This window comes from Fundulus heteroclitus, chromosome 7, assembly GCF_011125445.2.
Source record: "Fundulus heteroclitus isolate FHET01 chromosome 7, MU-UCD_Fhet_4.1, whole genome shotgun sequence".
Taxonomy (NCBI): domain Eukaryota; kingdom Metazoa; phylum Chordata; class Actinopteri; order Cyprinodontiformes; family Fundulidae; genus Fundulus; species Fundulus heteroclitus.
In genome coordinates this window covers 13,311,229-13,332,980 of record NC_046367.1, presented here as the reverse complement: position 1 = coordinate 13,332,980, position 21,752 = coordinate 13,311,229, and the positions used below count along the sequence as shown (strand labels likewise).

The following is a 21,752-nucleotide window of genomic DNA, read 5'->3' as shown; positions in this document are numbered from 1 at the left end:
GTCTTGCCAAATATATTCAACCGGTTTCCAGTGTCTGTTATTTTGTCCTTTATTTTACCAGTTTGGTCACTCTGTGTAACATCGCACCTGCAACGTGGATAACTCTAAAGAAAACATTAAGAACAAATAGTCAGAAATCAAGTTCAAGGTTTTAGGTTAAAAGACAAAAACTTTTCAGTAAAAACTTGATAAAACATTGTATAAATTATAAAAAGACAACTAAACCCGCTCTCTTGAACTGTTTTAATAAATACAAAAACGGTCAAAACTATCTCAGAGAAAAAGGCTTTGTGTGATGATTTTTATGTCATAAATGACAGGATAGTTTCAATGAAAATCTATTTTATTTGCATCAGCCTGCAGTGCACTGAGTCGTCATGCCCAACAAAAGCAGTTGCTCTTGTCCCTTAACTGGTTTAACTTTTCCAGCGGTGAAAGAAGCAGACCGAAGGCAGGGCAGGAGTATCAGCATGTCAGCTAGTTTCCTACCTTTCTGGGCCCTCTGTGTCTGCTCTTCGATCTGCCTCAGCCTCTCGATCAGCTCGGCCTTCTCTCTTTCTATTCGCTCCTTCTCCTTCTCGGCGAGCTCGCGCTTTTTCTTCTCGTTCTCCAGCTGCGCCCTGTCCGAAAATCAAAATCACAACACCCAGTTGGCCGTCAAACCATCTTTCAATTGACGTTACAAATACACGTCTGCATTTTATACCAAATCCTCAGCGCTGCATTTTAAACCAATCTGCTGAGTCCAGACTGAAGACTACAACATGGTACTTTATATTTCAGCAGGACAATAAAATCTCGTGAGCCTAAGAAGAGATGAACCGTTAACATGGATGAATGCAAGGGCGTGTGGGTGGACTGCTTAGTTTTGTTTTTGTGTGTAAATGGGTTTGTTACAAATCGAATCACCAACTTGTTCAACTGCATATTCTTGAAATTTCCGTTCCTTTTTTGCACACAAAGCAAAAACCTAAATTTGTTCCCTTCTGTCCCAGCTATGATTTTTCTCTCCGCTGCTATAACACCGCCCCCTACTGTTCACTAGGGGTTATGAAAGAAACAACAAAATATGTCAATGCACGTGTGTTAGTAAAAATTGGCCGTCAAGGTGAACTGAGAGTCTTGTTTAGTAGCCGGTGCCGTACCTCTCCATCTGTTTATGGTGCTTCTCCTCTCTTGCCTGAGCCTTCATCTGCTGCACCTCGATGGTGTCGGGCTTCCGTCTTCTCATGTACAACTCGTGGTTTCCCATACACAGCGCCAGGATGCGCTTGTTGATCCGCAGCCGAGGGGCATAGAACACAAAGTCCTGAAGGAAACGCAGATCATGATTTGAAATAAATGACGTGTGCATTTAATAAAAGACCGTCACAGAGCGATTTGGATAAATCCAGAGGGACTTACTGGAGCTTTCTTGTCAATGGGTTTGATCACAAACTTCTTGTCGTTGAAGGAAATGTTTCTGATCTCGCTCCAAGGGAAGCCGATCTTTGGTGACAACCTGGGGAGATATTGGATAAGCTGTTACTGAACATTTAGGATGCAAATTTGGATTTACTCACAAGTTCACAAATAACTCTCTTCCAATCAATCAATTTCGTGGATATTTTCACAGCATTGGTCGTGCTGATTGTTTTACAGCAGAAGATGGAGCTAGAGTGACATGAAAAACACTGCAGAGCTCTCAAAGCTGGTTAAACACATCGGATCACTGCATTAAAACAAAAATTTTAAATCAGCTGTCAAATAAATGCAGCTTCAATATATGAAAAGAAAATAAATTGAGTTTTCTCTTTTGATCATCGACCGTTATGCGAGGGCAATAAATAGATCTAGAGTGGGTGTTGCTGACAGTTCGGTTGTGGTTTCACTTTCCTCCTCTTTTATGTCAGTTTTAAGTTTCCTACAGGGCCTTGCAAAAGTATAAAAACTCAATTTGACCACCTTCTGCTCTATCATAATGTCCATTCATTGTTACAATACAGCCAGCTGCAACAGATATTTACACTGTTCATAATGTCTTACATATCTTTTTCTGTACAAGATCTAGTTTGCTGTTTGCTGCTACATTTCTGAAAAATGTCACAATAGCTTTTTAATTTGTTTCTGTGTCTTTTCTATTTTTCTATTGCATATACTTATATTTGCACTGTTTTTCTTCTACTTATCATGTCTTCTGTTTTTATTCAGAACCTTGTAAAGAAGCTTCGCTCAGATGTACATTGTAAATGCGCAGTTAAATGACGATAACGTCGGAAGTGTATGTGACTCATAAAAAGCTGTACATAATTATGTAATGGAAGGAAATGTTCACCACATGTTTATTTTATTGATTACACACACACACATACATATATATATATATATATATATTTTTTTTTTATACACTCAGCCATAAAATTTAGGTCACCCAATCTATGTCCACCTGAGTGTAATTTAATCTTCATAATGATTTATCAGAAGTTCTTTGGACGTCTTGTGTGAACAAAAGGTCCCATGAAAACCAAGAAATGGTCGAGGACGGTTGGGGACGCATCGTCCCCAATGTGAAACACGGTGTTGGCAGCATCGCTCTGTTTGGACACTTTCATCTAATCTGGCTGAGTTTGGACTATTTTGCAAAGGAGAAACAATAAAAAATGTAATCTCTTGATGTGCAAATCCAGCAGAGACGTACCAATAAGTGTTACTCTGTTGCTTTAACAGCAGCGAAGGTGAAGTTACAAATGATCAAATTTATTATCTACTTTTGATTTCATCAACCCGGTTCATTAACTTCAGCAATAGTTCCTGACCCTCACCCTGCTGTGAACCAACATTCAACTGTAATGCCTCAGAAAAATAAAAAGAATAGTTTCTGATCAGAGTTGCATTTAAAGCAAAGAACTTGTGAGCCACACCAGCTAAACTATACCGTGTAACTTTGCATGTGTGTGAGGTTTCGTTTTTCGTTTACTTGTCTTCGTGCTCGTAAATGTTGAGCCCCAAAGCGTCCACGCCCAGCCACAGCTCCGTGCCCTTCTTGTTTTTGATTTCAAAGTAGTTAACGCCGTACATCTCCAGGTCCTGAGCAATCTTCAGGTACTCCATCATTGCGTCCTCCCTGCACACGCGCACAAACAGAAACAACAGTGAACAGAGGGACTTCAACGCGACTTTAGAAATGTAGCGCATCTAAAGGAATAAACGCCAGCCAGAATCCCTTAAAATACATTAAAACGTGACAAACTCGAGACCCATAACGTCTAGCTACGCACCCAGAAAAGGCACTCACCTGAGCATTCCTCTGTGTTCCTCATGCCACGTCTGTATTCTGTCCTCCCACTGCTCCTTTGTCAACTTGTGTTGTTCCAAAACTCTACAGAGAAGACAAACGCATAAAAAAATAATAAAACCTGCCAGTCCATACTTCTTTGTTGGAAAACTGGAAACACTCGGGGCAGAAGAACTGAAAAGCTATTTATCTTGTGGCATTCAGCATGCAAATAATCTAGCGACACAACATCTATTTTAGAATACATGACAACATAATTCTCTCCTGACACTGCGTGACCCTGAGGGTGCTGCCAAACAGCAGTATCAGTCAATTCCTCATGATAACGTTTAAAAGGCCTTAAGCCATGATGCACCTCTTTCAAAATTTTGTTAATTTCTGATCTGAAAAAAGGTCTGTTTAAATAGTCATCAGACATATGACAGGGAAAAAGTCGCCTAAGGTATAGCAGCAGCAATGCAGCCCAGCTCTACCCACAGTAGCATGGCTTTTTTGCTAAACGGTAAGCAATGAGGTAGACTACAGTCAAGATACTCCAAAGATTTATTTTTCTTTCCCAGAGACAGATCAGGGGCGATTGAGAAGATGGTAATGGTAAAAGGCTCGTACTTGTACAGTGCTTTAACTTGTCTAACGACCCCAAAGCGCTTTACACTGCAGTCATTCACCCACTCACACAGTCGTTCACACCCTGACGGTGGTGAGCTATGTTACCAGCCAGAGCCACCCTGGGGCAGACTGACAGAGGCGAGGCTGCCATACATCGGCGCCACCAGCAAGTGTCTTGTTTAAGGACAAGATGACTCCCTAACTCCTGTGGCACTGTCGCAGGAGTTAGGGAGTTATGTAGTGTCTGTTGGGTGACAAAAACTGGGAAGACTGAGCTGAAAATGTGCCGTTATTTGTACCAACTTCGGTTATTATAAGAGCCGAAATGAGTGTTTTGTTGGTGAAAGGACGAGAAATTATTATTTTTCTCTGGTGTCTTCAAATGTAGAGACTTTATTATTTTTATTTGATCTGTTTTATCGTTGCATACTAATGTGAAACAGTAGGTTCACCTGGAGCAGCGGATGTATTTACGCAAATGCTCTTAAACTCTGTCCTTCAAAGCTACAAATCAAAGAATGTCAAAGAATGTGCTGAGTTACTTATTCTTTGATTATTACAAATCGAACAAAATGTAGTAAATGAAGTAATGAATAAATAAAAATAACAATGGCACATTTTCTTTGTACTGCACATAGCATAATAATAATAATAATAATAATAATAATAATAATAATAATAATAATAGTTATAATAATAGTAATAATAATAATAATATCTTGTGTTTGCCTATTATGTGTAATCTGTGTGCATTCTGAGCTGGTGTCCCATTACAAATTTCTTTATGGTAACACACAGAGACAATAAAGAGTCTTGATTCTGGAGTCAATATCCAAATTCCAAAGTCTTACGGGATTTTAAAAACAAATTTACTGGGAAATATAGCTGTTAACAAGGTCAGTTAAAACAACAACGCTGCTTTTTTTTCTCCTGTTTTTACGGCTCCGCATCACTCGCCCCGTTGTCTTTTACTGCTCAATTTCAAGGATATGAGGAGAGATTGTGTCTGCATGTTCATAGCATGCTTGACTGCATAGCAGATTAGTACCACTTTACAATAAGGTTCCCTTTATTGAGGCTTATAAATGGTTTGTAGACACATAATTATCATAATTTAATCTGTGAACACTTTATAAATCATTAACAACAGTTTATTACGCATTAATAAAGAGTAAGAGACAAAAGTGACCGGTTACTTTCCAAATAGTGAGCCAAATCTATATTTGGATAAAAGTTTCAAATTGTACTTCATCACTGCATTATAAACACCTACAGCTGATAGCTGTGGGTGTTTATAATGCAAAAAGTATAAAAAGTGGACTCAGCATGGGAATTGGATGGGTGCTGACTCAGCATATAGAGATGTGAAAGATACTGATATGTTCCACAAACTGGGTAGCACAACAGTATATTTTCAACAACAACAAAAATAAAACTATTAGTGTAGTTTGTTCTTGTTTAATAGTTTTGTGGTGAAAAGACTCACAAAAGGAAGGCCTCTAAGTGTGTCTCTCTATTTACTTTACCTCTGTGGCAGCAGTCGGTCGTTTGCCAAGTAGCCAGGCTTATGGATGTCTTTGCTGTGATCTCCATACTTGGCTTGAACAGCATAGGAGGCCAGTAAGACGGCCGTTTCTGGAGGACAGTAGTTCTCGTCGTTCAGGATGGCCTCTTTCACCTTTAGAAGGGAAACACATATTCAAAGGTAGAATCAGATTGCAGCAGCAGTAAAGCCACTTATTGCGTTTCTCAATAGAATCAACCCTTTTTAGGGATACTTCAAGAATCCGTAAGAAATGTGGAGAAAAAAGAGCAACTCAAGATCAAGATTTGCTTTGTGGTGATGGCTTGGATTGCAAGCAGCTCGTCTTCCAGCAGAGGGCGCTGTTGCATTAGAATTGCTTTCTTATTGCCAGGTTAACCTCCTAATAAAAACAATTATGCAATGTTATGTTTGCTGCGGAAACACAGTGAACTGGCAGATAAAAACCTTCTGGGATGAATATCTGCAACCCAGACAAAAAAAAATATTTGAATCAGTTTTAGAAAAACTCTTAATTTTGGAATATTAAGCTGTTTTCACTTGGTGTAAAGTTGACTTTTATTCTTTTTGATGATAAACCTACACAATCAACTGCTTACTGTGTGTTAGGCCAGAATTGTGCATGTCAGTTTTCATGTCCGTGACGTAGGTGATGTTTTATGTTCCTCTTTTTAGTAAAAGCAAATGGATGGGGGTTCGTGCTAAGGCTAGCTTCTACACTCCTAATCCAGCTCCCTTCCAGCGGGTTCCTAGAATTCCTGTTAATCATGTACGAAAATAAAAACTCAGTCCATTGTTTGGCTGCTTCATAAATGTAGCACTTTGACTTAAACGGCATTATTTTTGACTTAAGCTGCACGGTCTGCTTTCATCACGTTTTTCCCACACGGACAGCGGTGCGCTGTTCAGAGGAGACTTGAGGCTGAGTGCAGAAACATGTGCAGGGAGAGGCATCCAGTCAAACCCAGATTTGTTTGAAATATTAAAAAAATGCCCACTTCCTATTGTACAATTTTACAAAAAAAAAAAAAAGGGGGGGGGGCGGGGGGGGGGGGGTGTAGATTAAAAAAAATTGGTAGTGCAAGACATGGCTGCATGGTTGGCCTAGTTATGGTTTACACATATTAATTAAGTTTGCTCTCTATGCAAGGACTGCACAAACAAAACAACATGATTTGGTCCATACTTTTTTTCTTGTTTGATGTGGAAGAGCCATCGTCTTGAAATGTTGCAGTAGGAACAGCCTATGAAGACCTTACAAGTTTTCAACACTTGGAACACTTTCTCTGGCCCAGACATTTGAGACTTCACAAGAACTCATGCTCTTGCCACCCGTGTAAAAGCACACATTTCTCTGTTCCTGCAGAGTTTGGATTAACCTCATCACCATGCCTGGTTACCATCTGAGAAAGGCAGCCAACCTAAAGTACATCATATGCCCTTCTCACCCCCATGAACCGGTCTGTCTCCATGTGGCGGGCTGCTTTATGTTGGCCAAACAAATTAATCTGATCCCTTTGCATACTAAATCTACTTTGTCATCATTTAATTTTTGCATCAGTTGAACAAGCAATTTGTTGAGTACCTGAAGGAAGAAGAGTTTCTGTGTGATCTCCTGGATGAGCTCCTCAGAGACGTCTTCTGGGAAGAACTTCGCTCTGAACTTGAACTGCAGAGGATTCTCCTTTTTAACATCCTGCTGGGTCACCTGACGGGGAACAGGCAAACGCATTTCATCGCTCGCTTATACAACTCCAAAAGTCATCATGCATCATTGACTCGTTTCTATAACTTAATTAAAATGAGATTAAACAGGTAACACTGTCAAATTTATTTTCAGCTGAAGATGGCTCTGGGTATTGCCTGAAAAACTGAGTTACAGAAACAAACTCCAGCTACATTGCCTGGCAGATTCAAAGACTGTCCGTGGGGTAGATGTGCAGTTTCTCACCTTCTTGTTGAGTTTGAGCCACGTCACGTAGCCTTTGCTGTCTGTGTACTGCAGGCCGAAGAACCAGACCTCCCTCAAACCCACAGTCTTCACCACCTGAAACAACAGAAATACTTTCTGTTCCGTTTACAGCCCCCTGTGCTCGGTGGTAGTTGGAAATCGTTCACTAAGCCTGAATAGAGCTTCTCCAAGCGTCTTTATCCCAACAACACTTTGTATTATTCAACCCATGTGTTATTGTCTTTAAAAATAGAGAGCTATCAGAAAATCTGATTTGCTTTATTCATATTAAGCCAGTTCACCACAATGGCCATGTTGCGGCACCTAAAAGAACAAACCAGCTCAACCCAGATAGCCTGTTGTCTAAATTTCAGTTCAAATCCATCCAATTCACTCCAATGCAATCCAACTGCAGTGCCAAACAAGACTCTTTATAACCTTTTGTCATGTTATAACCACAAACATAATTGTATTTGTTATTTTATGTGATGGGCCAACACAAACTAGAGCTTAATTGTGAAGAGGAGGAAGGAAAGTGAAAGATGGATCTCAAAAGTTTTGCTAATTTAAATCTGGAAAGTGTGGCATGGAGGTATATATATTCAGTCCCCCAAAACAGTCGTCATAAGACATGATTACACTTTGATCCATTCCACCCCACCGCCATCTGTATGTGTAAGGCTGTTATCCTGCTGGAAGGTGAAACTTTGATCCAGTGTCATGTCTTTTATAGCATTTACAGATATTCTGGAGTGCGTTGCATTTAGCTTACCACATCTTCTCATCAGCTCTGAGCAGTTCTATTGAAGAAAACCATCTCCGTGTTTCACCGTAGGAAGGAAGTGTTCAGGGTAATGTGCAGTCAGAGCTTTTTGCCTCACAGTGTTTTACACGAAGGCCAAGAAGTTTACGTTTGTTCTGATCTCATCAGAACACCTTCTTCCACAACTTTTGCCGCGGCGTGGCGTGCAACAAACTGCAATCCCCCTCTGAGCTTCACACCTCTGAAGGTCTACAATGGGGCTCATGGCTGCTTCGCTGTTTAATGCCGACACCCTGTAGCTTTTTCCTTTGACTTCACATTTTGTGTGCTACTATGCATCAGGCCGTCACATAAAATTTCAATAAAATACACTAACGATTGCTGATGTAACATAAAACACGTACAGTTTATTAAAATTACTGCAAAGCACTGTACTGTCAGATTGTAACCAAAATACATTTTAGTTACAGACATTGCTGTGGTTATAAATTCAAATCCCTGTTGAGAGAATAAGCAAAAAAAAAGAGCAAAAGGAAACCAAAACACAAACATTTTCAATTCTGGTACCACTATGTTTTCTAGAGGAGATAAAAAGCTATGGGCCTACATGATCTCACTGGAGACTGATATAATTTTCCTCTTCATCTGCTGTTTATCCTCCTCCCATCCTTTAAAACACTCCTTGTTCAACCACACCATCATCTAACCTCAACCCATTTCCCAGAGGGGATGTGGACGCTCCGTCTGACTCTTAAGTGAATTTACAGTCAATATGGCGGCACTCCCAGCGTGTAATTAACTCTGTTTTACGTGTCAACAGAGAGACCGGCTCACATAAACAAATTGAAAACGTATGTGAATCAAATAATCACAGAAACGCACAAGTCGCACATGTAGTCGATTAAATAGCGGGGGTATCTGGGAGAATGATTACATTTGCTAAAATACGCTCAGTCCTACAGATCCTCCCGGGAGATGCAGCACGAAGCATTTGGAGGCGGATAAATCAAGATGAACTGAGGGAAAGCCTCAGAGAGAAGATGAATGGATTGAGGATGAGAAAGAGTGAGTTACAAGTGGACCAGAGAGGAGGACTCTGTGGTCTCATATTGGATTAAAAAAAAAAACCACTGGGTGTGTAATTATCACTAATCAAAGAGTCTGTGTTCAGGCCGGATTAGCTTAGGAGCGTTTGATTTAAAAGCTCACAATGGCCTTTTTCATCTCCATGAGTGTGTGTTTAAGTGAGCTTATGGCTGCGCACATTTAGATCTGCAACCTCTCCATCAATGGACTCGCTTCTCATTCATGGGAACCTGGGATGATTTCAAATGAAACCACCGTCAGTCAAAACGGAAGGTTGGTTCCTGGGAGATGTAGTAGCTTAAAATGCATCTCCACTGTGAAACCAGAATAGTTTTCTAGGGTCCTAATTTTACACTATGTTGTTTCCACTGCAGGAACTGGGGCCAAGTCAAATTAGGAGCGCAGAAATATACCTTTGGGGGGGGGGGGGAAAGCAGCTCTGGTAGGGAGGTAGGACCTTGGTGGAAGGGTGGTAAACATCCCCCCCCCCCCATTCATCCCCCAGTTAAACTCCTCTGCAATTCATGTTTTATGTTAACTTTTAAATATACCACAGGACTAGCTGGTATTGATGTTTGCAAACACAATATTTAAAATTAGTCAGTCATGTGAAATATCACAACGCTTCCAGTGATCACATTCAAAAAGTGGAAAAGCTAATTACACGGACTTCCCCTTTCAGCCTCTGTGGCGGGGTAGAAAAGGAACTCTTGTCCAAGCCATTGTAAAGGGCTTTAAACCAGTCCTACAGCATTAATGTTCTGAAATATAAATGAAAACAATAACAACCCATGGGAATGGGAATCAAGTATGAAAGAAAAGAGTCTGCCTCAGCTCTGCGTGCGTGAGGTTAACGCCTGTTCATGTTACAAACCTCTTCTTTAAAAGATGATTATCTTACAGTGGTTACACTGTGAAACAACATATTAATCAAAGTGATATCTTTAGAAAACCAGGTCCAAGTCCAACCTCTACTCTCCTATGCTCTGCTCCAAAAGCGAGAAAACTCAAAGTCTGCGATATTTGCCACAGTTACACCTTTCCAAATTGTATGGAGTGACTTTAGAGAAGTTATAAAGTGTAATCGCTGAGACAAAACTTTGGTTGCATTATGGTTGCAGAAATATCACACAATCTGAGTGATTTTTCATATCTGGGGGAATGAATTTACATTAATTTCCACCCAGCAGAGGTAATCACTCAAGAAATGGGAAGGAACAAAAAGTTGGTTCAGGATATTCAGCTCCGGTGATAATAGATCCAGGGAGCATGGCCCTAAAGTTCACTGTAGAAAGTTCAAATTGTAGAATTTCCAGAAATTTAACATCCAGTATGTCAAATATTTATTTGTCTAGGACTATGCACAAACATGTAGTCAGAACTCTAGCACTGTTAGAGAAACTAGTTCATTGCAATGAGAATTTAAATGTGAAACTCCAGTTTTTGAGTGCCAGTATTCTCCAACTTTCAACACAATGATCCCAATTCTTATGTTATGTGGCATCCTTGAGAGCCTGATTGTATTTTCAAAAGGTAATTCAGTTATTTGATTCAGGTGTGTAGAGCCAGGGACACGTCGAAAAATTAGAGGACATCGAGTTTGAGGACTGGAGTTTGACACCTGTTTTCAATTATGGTGATAAATTAACAATATAATCCAAATAACCTTTGCCAAAGACAAATCCATACATTCATCTAACATAGCGGTTTGCAAACATTTTTAGCCGTGCAACCCTTTTGTGTTGCAAAAAAAAAAAAAAAATGCAACAAGCTTATTTATAGCCATGCTCAAATCAGAAAATTTAAAAAGTTTTTTTATTTGAGCGTTATAAACACACCCATGGCAACAAACCTCAGCTCTCCGCAGCCCAACCACCGGTTGCCAGTTCCCCTATTTCCCTGTTCGAGTCTGAATATGCACTAAAACTACATCTGTAAAATGAAATGCACCTGTCTGAATCATATTATCCAATTATCCAATGAAAATTGGATAATATTCCCCGATTTCAGCCAATTGAGCATATTTGTGAGAATAAATGAAGTAGACGCCTCAAGCTAGGTGTGCATATACAGCACAATGCGCAGAAGACTTCTTCTATATTTCATCTTAAAATGAAACGTAGAAGAAGACTTCATCTCTAAATACATACATTTTCGTGTGGATATACTATTTATTTATTAAATTTACAGTTTGGGGTTTTAATTTTTACATAGGAAATATTTATTTACACATCTTTATTGTGTTGGGAAAAACACTGTCAGAACGCCATTAAATTTTTCATCTTGCGCACCCCCAAGGGAGCACGCAACACACTTTGGGAATCCCTGATCTAAGACATTAAAAGACACATACAGCATTTGCTGTCAGTAGTGTTTATTTGGCATCAAAAATATAAAGCAGAACAAAAGCAGAAAACAAAGACATGTCTCTTGTTCTTTCTTCCTTCCTCCATGTCACCAGAAACACAACAACCCTGCACAGTCTGACATGAAACAACTCTGAAAGCTGCCCTTTTACTTCACTTCCACACACACACACACACACACACACACACACACACACACACACACACACACACACACACACACACACACACACACACACACACACACACACACACACAAACAATACACCCAACACTACAATACACCCATCTTCTGTCTTCTAAAAGATCCCTGATTAAAACAAAAGGACCTTTGTGTATGTCGCCACAAAACCAGTACCAACCTAAAACCAGCCGAGCTCTAACTGGTACAACCACACCCAACAATTACAGCTGCACAATATATAAAAAAAATATACCATTACTTCAGTATCTGTGAGCCACAATAATATTGCAAAAGACCGCTAGCAGTTAAATATTTGTTGGGTGTCTAATATGCAGCACCAACAATATTATGCTTCCTGTTGGTCAGACTTAAACAAACCACAGGTAAAATTCCACTCAGATATATTTTTGAAGATCTGCCGATTTGAAAAATGGATAGGTTTACATGAACGTTTATTGTTAAGAAAATAAATAAATGACACTCTCACCTGGTCAAAAAGCTGTTTTCCTGTTGTGTTTGGCTGGATGGCAAACTCCAGCTCAGCGTCCATGGTGGTGACGCGTACATTGATCTGGAAACACAAGAAAGGAAGAAATACATGAAGGAATGACACCCGCTTTTAACCTGAAATTAATTCCAAGGCATGTCATCTGGACAATAAAGACACCTATGCCTGAATAATATAACTTTGTTTTATAAGATAATAAAAGACAATTTTTTTCTGCTTGGGCTTAATGCTCCCACTAGTCTCTGGATTCTGAAAACTCTTGACTCTTGAGAGCATAGTCAGTCTGCATAGAAAAAGAAACACTTCTAACACCATCATGCTAGGTACTGGTTCCCATTAAGGCTGTGTGCTTGGCCCACTGCCGTTCACACTGCATACATATACAACTGAGTAGCCACACATGAGGAAAACCAGTTTATTAAGTCTGCAAATGTTACCAAAGCAGTGAGACCTATAAGAATGATGACTCAACGTAAAGGGGAAAGTCAAACACCTAAAGTACAGTGGCAGAGTCAATAAGGTTCACAATGTGGACTAAATTGAGAAAACTGTTGACTGTAGTGAGCTAAGCCCATAACAATCTGCAACAACAAACAGACCTTTGACTTCAAAAAGGGATTTAATTTAATCTAAAAGAGGAAAAGGAGTAAATAAAAATAAAAATAGTTCTTGTTACTGAACTAAACAGAATTTAGGATGTCTAGGTTCAATTTAAATTCAATTTAGTTTAAATTGAACTCCTCTAATAGAGAGAAGAATTGAGATGCAAAAAAGAAGTGTATAAAACTGATAAAATAGAAAATAAAATCCAAAGCAAAACAAAACAGTCAAGTTAAATAACGCAAAGTCTTTCTATCTGCTGGTGAGCATTGGCCTTTTAAGTGAGCGTGTCCTCCCGTCTAACTTCTATAAATATGCTTCACCCATAGTGAACACATGCACAAACACAGCGTAACAGCCAGCATCCATATATGGAGCTGCGTGTTTACACTGTTCCTCTCTGCCAGACAGCAGAGGGGAAGTTGCTTCCACTTCACTCTAATGAGGAAAAATCATTAGGAAGATTGAAGGCAGTAACACCTGTAGCCATTTTCCCCCTGCTACCAGTCACTGTAGAGTGATAAGTGTTTTTTTTTAAAGTAGTTTCCTATGGAATGATAGAGTGTTTCTACCATTGCTCTTCTTGAAGTGTTTAAAAGGTCGAAGCAGGAAAGATTGCAAAAATTCCATTAGTTTACCACATTTATTGATCCAGTAAAGCATACTTTCTGTTTAAACTTGGAACTCTTTAAAGGTGCAGTAAAATAGCATATGTTTCATCAGTAGTACACAGTCCACATGGGTGTGATTGTGTCCCACTTGACTCACTTACCAGTCCAATATTCATTTTTGTATAACATAATTTCTCCCAGGCGGCGTGCCTGCAGAAAAGACTTCCCTGTCTGAAGATGTATTTGAGCCAATACCAACTCAAGCAACAGTCTTCCATAAACTTAAGTTTTCATCTTCTCCTGATGTTTTCATGTAGAATAGTGTGCAAACCGAGGGTGAACATCGGTCAAGTTTTTGAGCTTTGGTGCTGACTTAAGGAAGCAAAGGGGCTCAGAAGCCACACAGAGGTTGCCGCTTTCCTTCTGGAAGAGTAAGTTAAATGTTTGCTAATCATAATGCTAATGGTAATGCTATTGGACCTGGCAACCGTCTGGAAAACAGTAGCGGGTGAGCGCAAGTGCGCTACCTACTGGCCTGGAGGATCTAAACTTGTAGCTATATTCATTAAGTTTAGTAGGGGAACAGGAAGGTATGTCTCTTTCCTATCAATAATATAAAATTAGTTGTGATTGGCACAAAATGGCCCTCAAGTGCCATTTTCACTGCACTTCAGCCCAAGGTCCTTTTTACGCAACATTTTTGATGAAAATGGAAAAACAGTTTCGTTTGTCCATTTACACAACAATGGCTTTTGTTGTGTAACGTGCACATTACATCTGCCTACAGTTTTAAAAACCACAGGAGATGAAAATATCAACAATGGCAGATAGCAAAGTATTGTTTGTGCTGCTAACTCTTCTGAATACAACCGAATGTGGTGGTTTTAAAATGCAATGCAAATTCAAAGCAACAGCTGAATCTTGGCGTCTGTCCATAGGAAAACTTCATTATCTGCCATTTCCATCAAAACCTGGAACAATCTAGAAGCAGTGGGTTTAAGGCAGAGTTTTTGTACATGTGCATGTTGAATTTCAAAGAACATTGCACCAACTAGTGGTGGGAATTACGTAATTTTCAATTCACTGTTGCCGTGTAAACATAGATTTTAATTAGAACGTTTTCAATGGATTATCAATGGATCGTTGTCAGGTAAACAGGGTTTTATTGACCCTCCTTGGTGAACAAGCTAATTGCTCGACAACACCTGCCTCTAAATAAGAATATCTCCTTTTATGAAAAAGATGTTTATAGCACATGTAAAAATAAGTCCAGACATCAAATGTCAAATGAATTATGATTTACTGTCAGCTGTAAGGCATTCAGTTTCTTTATTGGGTTTCAATCAAAACCTCTTTCTACATCCTGGGAGAAGTAAACAGCAAAGGAATGATTACCACACTGCTTGCACCTACCTTGACCTTAGTACTTCTAAATTGCATTGATTTAAAAAAGTCATTGCTCTTTAATTTTATAAAATTAACTTGAAGCCAATGAAGCAATTAAAGCACTGGAGCGGTGTGGTCACTTCTGGGTCATTTGGTTAGGTTTAGATGGGGTGCAACATTTTGGACTAGCTGAAGGTGGCACACACAGTCTTAAACTGAAAAGTATCAATGATTAAACATTGGTGAGGAGACTAAGCTAGTTAAAACTTGCCCTGACAACAGAATCAATCTGCCAAATTTTGAAGCAGTTGTGGAAAGTAACAGATTTTTCACTTTCTGACTGAAAGTTTAGGCTAAACGAAAACCCAGGCCATCTAATGTTTTAAAAAGTATGTTAAAGCAACAAAACATTAAGTCAGTTTTGTTGAACTGATGACTTAATTGATTACTTGAATTATCATTAATACAAGCTGACTTGAAATTTGATTAAAAATATTAAATTTGTGATACATTTTCACTAAGCAATTAACATCCCTATTTTTTCCGTATCCCATGCTAAACACTCTTTAACCTGTTTGCTCATCTGTAAAATGACAGCGATTTAATAAATCAATGTTCTGCTTTCCAGATTTTATTTAATTTTTTGTAGTGAGTTAAGTTCTACAGACTTTCAGTTCTTTTTTCTGATTTCAGCCAACCTGAACTCAAATAGATGGGTTTCATTCTGAATTATTAATAAAGTAAGGTTTTGTTGATGCTGGCAGAAATGAGGTGGTGTACAGTGGTGCTCAGCTGCAACAATATCATTCACAGGAGGCTGTTTAGTCAGGTGGGAAGAGCCAGAAATCAACATTTTCAGTCTTAAACTGACATTGACAATGAAACAGACAGGCATCCCTACTCTACTGTGGGATTAAACCATTGTCCTGGGCTCATTTTAAAAATACTGAACTCTGATTGATATACAATCACACCCATGTATCCGTTTATCTGAGCATCTATCATTTCCCTCAGGAGGTGTACTATATTACATTAAACTGTTCCATGTTTTTATCTGCTGCAGTATGCAAGCTCCTTTCTGCAGTACAACCCATCAGCACTGTCCTCAAGTAACCCTGACACAATGCAGAAGACCCAGAGAGAGGCAAAGAAGCTGAGAAAGGCAACAAACAGAAATTTACCAGCCTTAGGCATGAAACTGCAGAGGATTTTTGAGCTAGATTTTATCCTAACAGAGTCTAAAATCAAGAAGATTGCTATACTTCTGAGGTCTTTTGAGGACAAAAACATTGAGTTAACTTACAGAGGGTCAGGTTTTGAGGTTAAAATTGCTTTTGGCATATTTTCAGTATACAGGGCTGATTATTTTTGGCACGAGTTAGAGGGTAGGTACCATTTACTCTACATAAATTCCCACCAAGATAGTACGACAGACAAGGTTTATGTGAGCTCTGTTATTGAGGAAGAAAGACAGGGACAGATAATGCCTGTGGTGAACTCAATGCATCAATCTCTCTCAAGAAAGCAGCAATCAGAAGACAGAAGGACTGCAGACTGCGCAGTGATCCGAGACAAATACAGGTGTATGCACCAACACACGCGGCGCATCAAAAAGAATGTTCCAGAGAGCAAAGCAAAGACACGGCATCGCTTTCCCCTTTATCATAAATGGACTGCAAAAATTAGTAGTGTCTGGGAGAATCAGCTGTGGTGGCATATATTTTTTTCCCATTGCAATTTGCTACTAAAATCTACTGTTAAGAAAGGGAGAAAACTGTCTTTTGAAGATAAAAAGGTGTGTATGCTGCCACTCAGTTCAGAGTTTGATGATGTGTCTGTGCTATAGCTGTCAGGAAAGTGTGGGAACACAACCATATGGTGGTGGCAGCGGCGGGGCGCGTGTGGACAGCTTCACAATGGTACTTCCGCCTGTGCCTCTGTACTGCAGCACAGTGATATGGCTGCATTGCATTAAAAGCGTCTACAACATACACAGGGTTTCATTGTTCCGTGCACGCTGCACTGCACGTTGAGTTAAAGTCTGACTGATAACGTCGCCATGGCAACGTCCTTGTGGCTGATTTTTGTGTCATTTTCTAAAAAGCCATGTGGCTTCCCGCAGAGGGGATTTTAACACTTTGACAGGGTGGCCTAGAGAGAATTGACTGTTCATGCAGAACAATGCAAGTTTAAAAGGTCAGGAGAGAATCAATAGCAAACAACAGAGTGCAACAGGGAATACACATTTATTCCTTTGTATATACTTTAGCAATAAGTAAGTTTGCCAATTCGGAGTGGGAGCTCACAAGCAAAACCAGTATAAATGAAAACCGGCTAGCATTAAAGCTGATTTCTAAACAAGAGGTGACATTTTCACAATGATTAGAGGCAAAACTAAGAATTCAAGCATTCTTTGTTTTCACAAAGAAGGTTTCAGAAGTCACCAACTGTGTTTTGAAAGAATCTGTAATAAGTGAGGAATAATTCAGTCCAGGATTTATTAGTCTATATCAGGGGTCTGCAACATTTATGATCCAAAGAGTTATTTTTGACTTTAGTCCAACTAAATAAAACCCATCCTTGAACCACAAATGTTACAACACCATTTTGGGGGGGGAAAAGATCAACTTATAATCTTTGATAAACGACTTTATACTAGTGAAAATTTGTTGTCCTAAAAAAATAAAATAAAATAAAAAGGCATTTTATTTCTATTTTTAAGTTCTGAAATAAAGAAAAACCTAAAACTTGCAAAAAGAAGATCTTTTTTTGTGCCACCACTCAAAACATTCTAAAAGTGGTAGAGGCTTCCTTAATACCTGTGTAGCTGAGTAAAAATATGAATCTAACACATGCTGTCTAGTGTGAAGCATTGCCCTTCATAGAGCTTTCTGAGACAGACTTCAGTGCGTGGAGAAATATGGTGCCGTTTCAATAACGTGAGCCACAAGATCTTGTTACATCCCTGAATAATCCGATTGCTTGTGCTCATTTTCTCTACCACATTTTCTCCTTACATTAAACTTTCCATTAATGTGCTTGGATACAGCACGCCTTGAACAGCCAGCTATTTTAGCATTGCCTTTGTGTTGCTAACCCTGCTTTTGGCGGATGTCAGTGTCTACTGGCTGGATAGTCAACTCAGCAATGTATCACATGATTGGGATTCCATACTCCCGATTGTGTATTGAAAATCCTGTTTTAAGTTTGTCTTACAATAAATTGCAATTTTGTGATTAACACTATTTTTGGCCTTCATTCACAGTCTGCTATAAATCATATAAAATCAATAGAAATAATGCTTAAGAAAACTCTCTCTGTGTAAACAATCTATAAAATATGTATAAGTTTTGCTTTTGCAATCTAATTATATAAATATTCTAATTATAATCTAATTATATAAAATAACTTTTACTATAATAACTTTATTTATTGCAATGTATCTTTATTTGAAAAGGCAGATGAATGAGAAATTGTTGCAAAGTTAGAGTCTGCACTAAAACACCCACCTTTGTTGCATGCTTACTCAGGAAGCCGGGTGGTAGCAATATGGCAGAAACACATGGATGCTATTAAACTGTGGCTATATAAATGATAGTTACCAAAATTAATAATAACGTGTACTGTTCATTATGTCCAAGTGCAATAATGCATAATACACTAATCTAAATCATATCAGTTCTTTAATTACACAATTACTGAAATGCTTATTAGGTTTAGTCTCAAAATAACTTCTTTGTTTCCAGTTTTCAAAGATCAAGCAAGAAATTTAATATTTCAATGAATCTACTGATGGATCTGAAGGAATACTTAAAGCTTGATGCAGTGGAAAATCTAATCACAGCACAGAGTCTTATTGCCTGTTTAACTGGGCCAAGAAAATCTCAGTTTTGTGGAAAATCCCATGAAGTTGTCTGAAGATGCAAAAGACATATGACTGGGATTTGAGACAGTTTTTACATATTGAAAACTATGTAGTAGAAGGCTTTCAACTATCAGTCATCACTGACACTAATTAGACTGTTTTGAGAGACATATGACCCCAAATTGAGGTCCAAAAAACCCAGAAAAAATGTCAGGAACCCCTTACAGACTTGGTATGAAACTGTTTGTCCAATTAACTATGCTTGGAAACAGAAATAAATGTAGTATCAGTCATCATTTTGGTGTTTGCTTTTAAAGAAGTTATTTCAATGAATTATTAGGTAGAACCGATGAAAAAGTTTGTTAACTTGTTTGCTCCCTGGAACCCATTTATTTTGTTGTTTAACGCTTCCCGCTTTGTGTCATTTACTTGCAACACCCAGAGTTTAATATATTATACCCTTAAATGACAGCTATTTAAAAAAACGATAGAAGAAACGGCTGATAACGATTTTCTGGAGAAAAATTAACAACACTGTAGTAGCAATGCAGAATAAGATGAATGAAAGTACACTGGTGCATTCTCCTGCACACGTCATGTTTAGAATGTATGCATCTATCCTCAGCAGTTTTCTGAGACTGCTGAGGATAGAGACCGATAAGGAAGCAGAGCAAGCCTTCTCCCTGATAACAGAATACGTTAAAAGATAAAGTTGGTAGTTTCAGTCCACACCAAGACCGCAATCCATAGCCTCTCTGCCAGGTGACTGCTACAGATAAAAGCTTTTTTTGCTCATGTGTTGCAGAGATTAAGAGTTAATTTGCAACTCGTACAATAGCAAAATCTTATATCAGCAAAACCTTTGTTTTTACTTTTATTTTGGCTCCAAGTATAAAATAAGGCAAAGGCAACTGATAAACAACCTGTCTGTTCAAGTGCCTAATTCAGAGCCAATTCCGACACATTTTTCAAACGATAAAGGTAGCTGGAGATGCTTATAGAAAACATGGCTGAATTTCTGAAAAAATACATAAACTAGGGGAAAAAACTAAATGTAGTCAAGTAAAAAACATAGAAAGGGCTGCACTTTCTTTAATGTATCTAATTCAAACAAAAAGCCCAAATACTCAGTTGCTGTCCAGTTAATGCAAAGACCGCTGCATGTGTGGGATAGGGGCACATCCTCAAAAATGTGTTTTTTTTCCCCTTTCTTACTGGGAATAAGACTCTTGTCTCTCTCTTGAAACGTAAAAAAGAAAAAAATATATATATAAACCTATCAGGATCTATTAGAAAGAGCCAGCGAGTCCTGCTCATGTAGTTCTGCAAATAAAATCAACTCCTCTGAGTCATTCAATAACCAAGTTATTCTCCCCGCTCCATTCAGGTCAGAGCAGAAGTGTGGTGAATAAGCTGTTACTACTAAACATCACAAGTGTTGTACTAATCTACAGAATTTCCAACTAAGACACAAGGACACACTACAGACTGCAGTAATTGTATGTAGTTTTCGAAGTATTGTAAAAACCTAAACAAAAATTACTTTTTTACCATTAGTGATGTTCCTGTCTTTGAACATCCATTGACCAAAAATCCTATCAGGTCATGTTGTTAATATATTGTTCCGTACAAGGTATTATTAAAATCTATTAGGGATCGTCCAATATATTTATCTATGATGTTGGAGTCGAACACATATGTTTGATTATGAATGAGACCAGGTTGGACCCGAACCACTCTTTAGCGTGACAGTTATTTAGTGAAGAGGACTCTACATACGCTATTTTTGATATCAATAAGGTGTTTAACAGAGTTGTACAGCCATGTCAGCTGTTCATCCAGGCTGATACAACAATAGATTAGATTTAGAGGGTAATGTTCATTTTGCTCCTTTACCAGTAGTTTAGTATCCAGGATTTCCACTACATGTAACTGACTGCGGTGCACCACCACGGCAAAATAAAAGCTCTCACACCTTCAGAATTAATACGTTAAAATAATGTAAAGCATACAAGATATATTATGTAGAGCCTATATTTGCACACTTATACTAACCATAATCAGAGTATAAATTTATTTAAATGTCATGAAATGTTCAAATGTACCTTATTTGGAAAAACCAACACCGCCTGCTCCTTCCTGTGAAGCTGGCTAGCAGCTACTGTGCTGCCTGTGCTGTGCAGCACAGTAAGGAAGGAAGATGGAGCACTGCTGTTTTTAAAGACATGGAGGGCCATCCTCCCAGGTGCATGCTACGTCAGATGCAAATCAATGACCCACTCGCCACTGTCCTGGGTCGTTAGAAGCTATCGCTTGTTGTGAGCAGAGTACTTGGTCGCCTGAATTATGATGAGACTGCTGATTTAATTTTAGTGGGATACTGCAGGAAAGTGCAAGATCTCTTACTTAGTGTTTTAATGTTATCAAAGGGATGCTGATTTCTACGTTGGCAATGTGACTGACTGTTAACAATGTGTGTCTAATCAATGTTAAACCGTACAAATTCACCAACCTACAGATCTCTGGTCGTTTATTTCCAATTGACTACCTTGGCACCACAAAGTATTTCTGTCTTCGGCCTCAGCATCGAGACTTCAACGTAAAAAGCGTACGTGGAACATTATAAACATTACAGTTGGTTTACGTTGAGGAGAAAAGGCGCTTGAACGTCAGATGTTTTACACAGGAACAATGCAGTTCAACTTCGCCTTGATTTTGAAAGACCCTGATAGGCTGACATAGGTTTCAGCTTTGCAGCTCACTGCCCCTATGAGTCTGGCATGTTTAAAACAACGAATTTACACGAGTTTGTGTGGATGAAAACGTTTCTAAAAAAAAAAACGATCCGGTGAGTACAATATTATTATGTGGGGGAGATATATAATTTTTAGATGAGATCTAAGGAAAAAAAACAATTTGACAGTGGGATCATCTATGAAGGTCTGTTCGTCTTTTGTCTTCCAGGTGTGTAAATGGCTGATACTTCAGTTGATTCAACATGTGAAA

General features: G+C 38.8%; 1 protein-coding gene across 3 annotated transcripts in view; it reads right to left on the bottom strand.

Annotated features, from left to right (window-relative positions):
• LOC105938368 (radixin) overlaps nt 1-21,752 on the bottom strand; it is a 54,787-nt gene that overhangs the window by 6,980 nt on the left and 26,055 nt on the right. For all 3 annotated transcript variants that reach the window (XM_012880076.3, XM_036138956.1, XM_021307308.2), the window contains exons 3-11: nt 12,264-12,347; nt 7,378-7,473; nt 7,012-7,134; nt 5,410-5,561; nt 3,275-3,358; nt 2,957-3,103; nt 1,405-1,501; nt 1,146-1,309; nt 490-620 (exon numbers count right to left, since the gene is read on the bottom strand). In XM_012880076.3, coding sequence (XP_012735530.1) covers nt 490-620; nt 1,146-1,309; nt 1,405-1,501; nt 2,957-3,103; nt 3,275-3,358; nt 5,410-5,561; nt 7,012-7,134; nt 7,378-7,473; nt 12,264-12,347 — 1,078 coding nt within the window. The remainder of the gene's footprint in view (nt 1-489; nt 621-1,145; nt 1,310-1,404; nt 1,502-2,956; nt 3,104-3,274; nt 3,359-5,409; nt 5,562-7,011; nt 7,135-7,377; nt 7,474-12,263; nt 12,348-21,752) is intronic.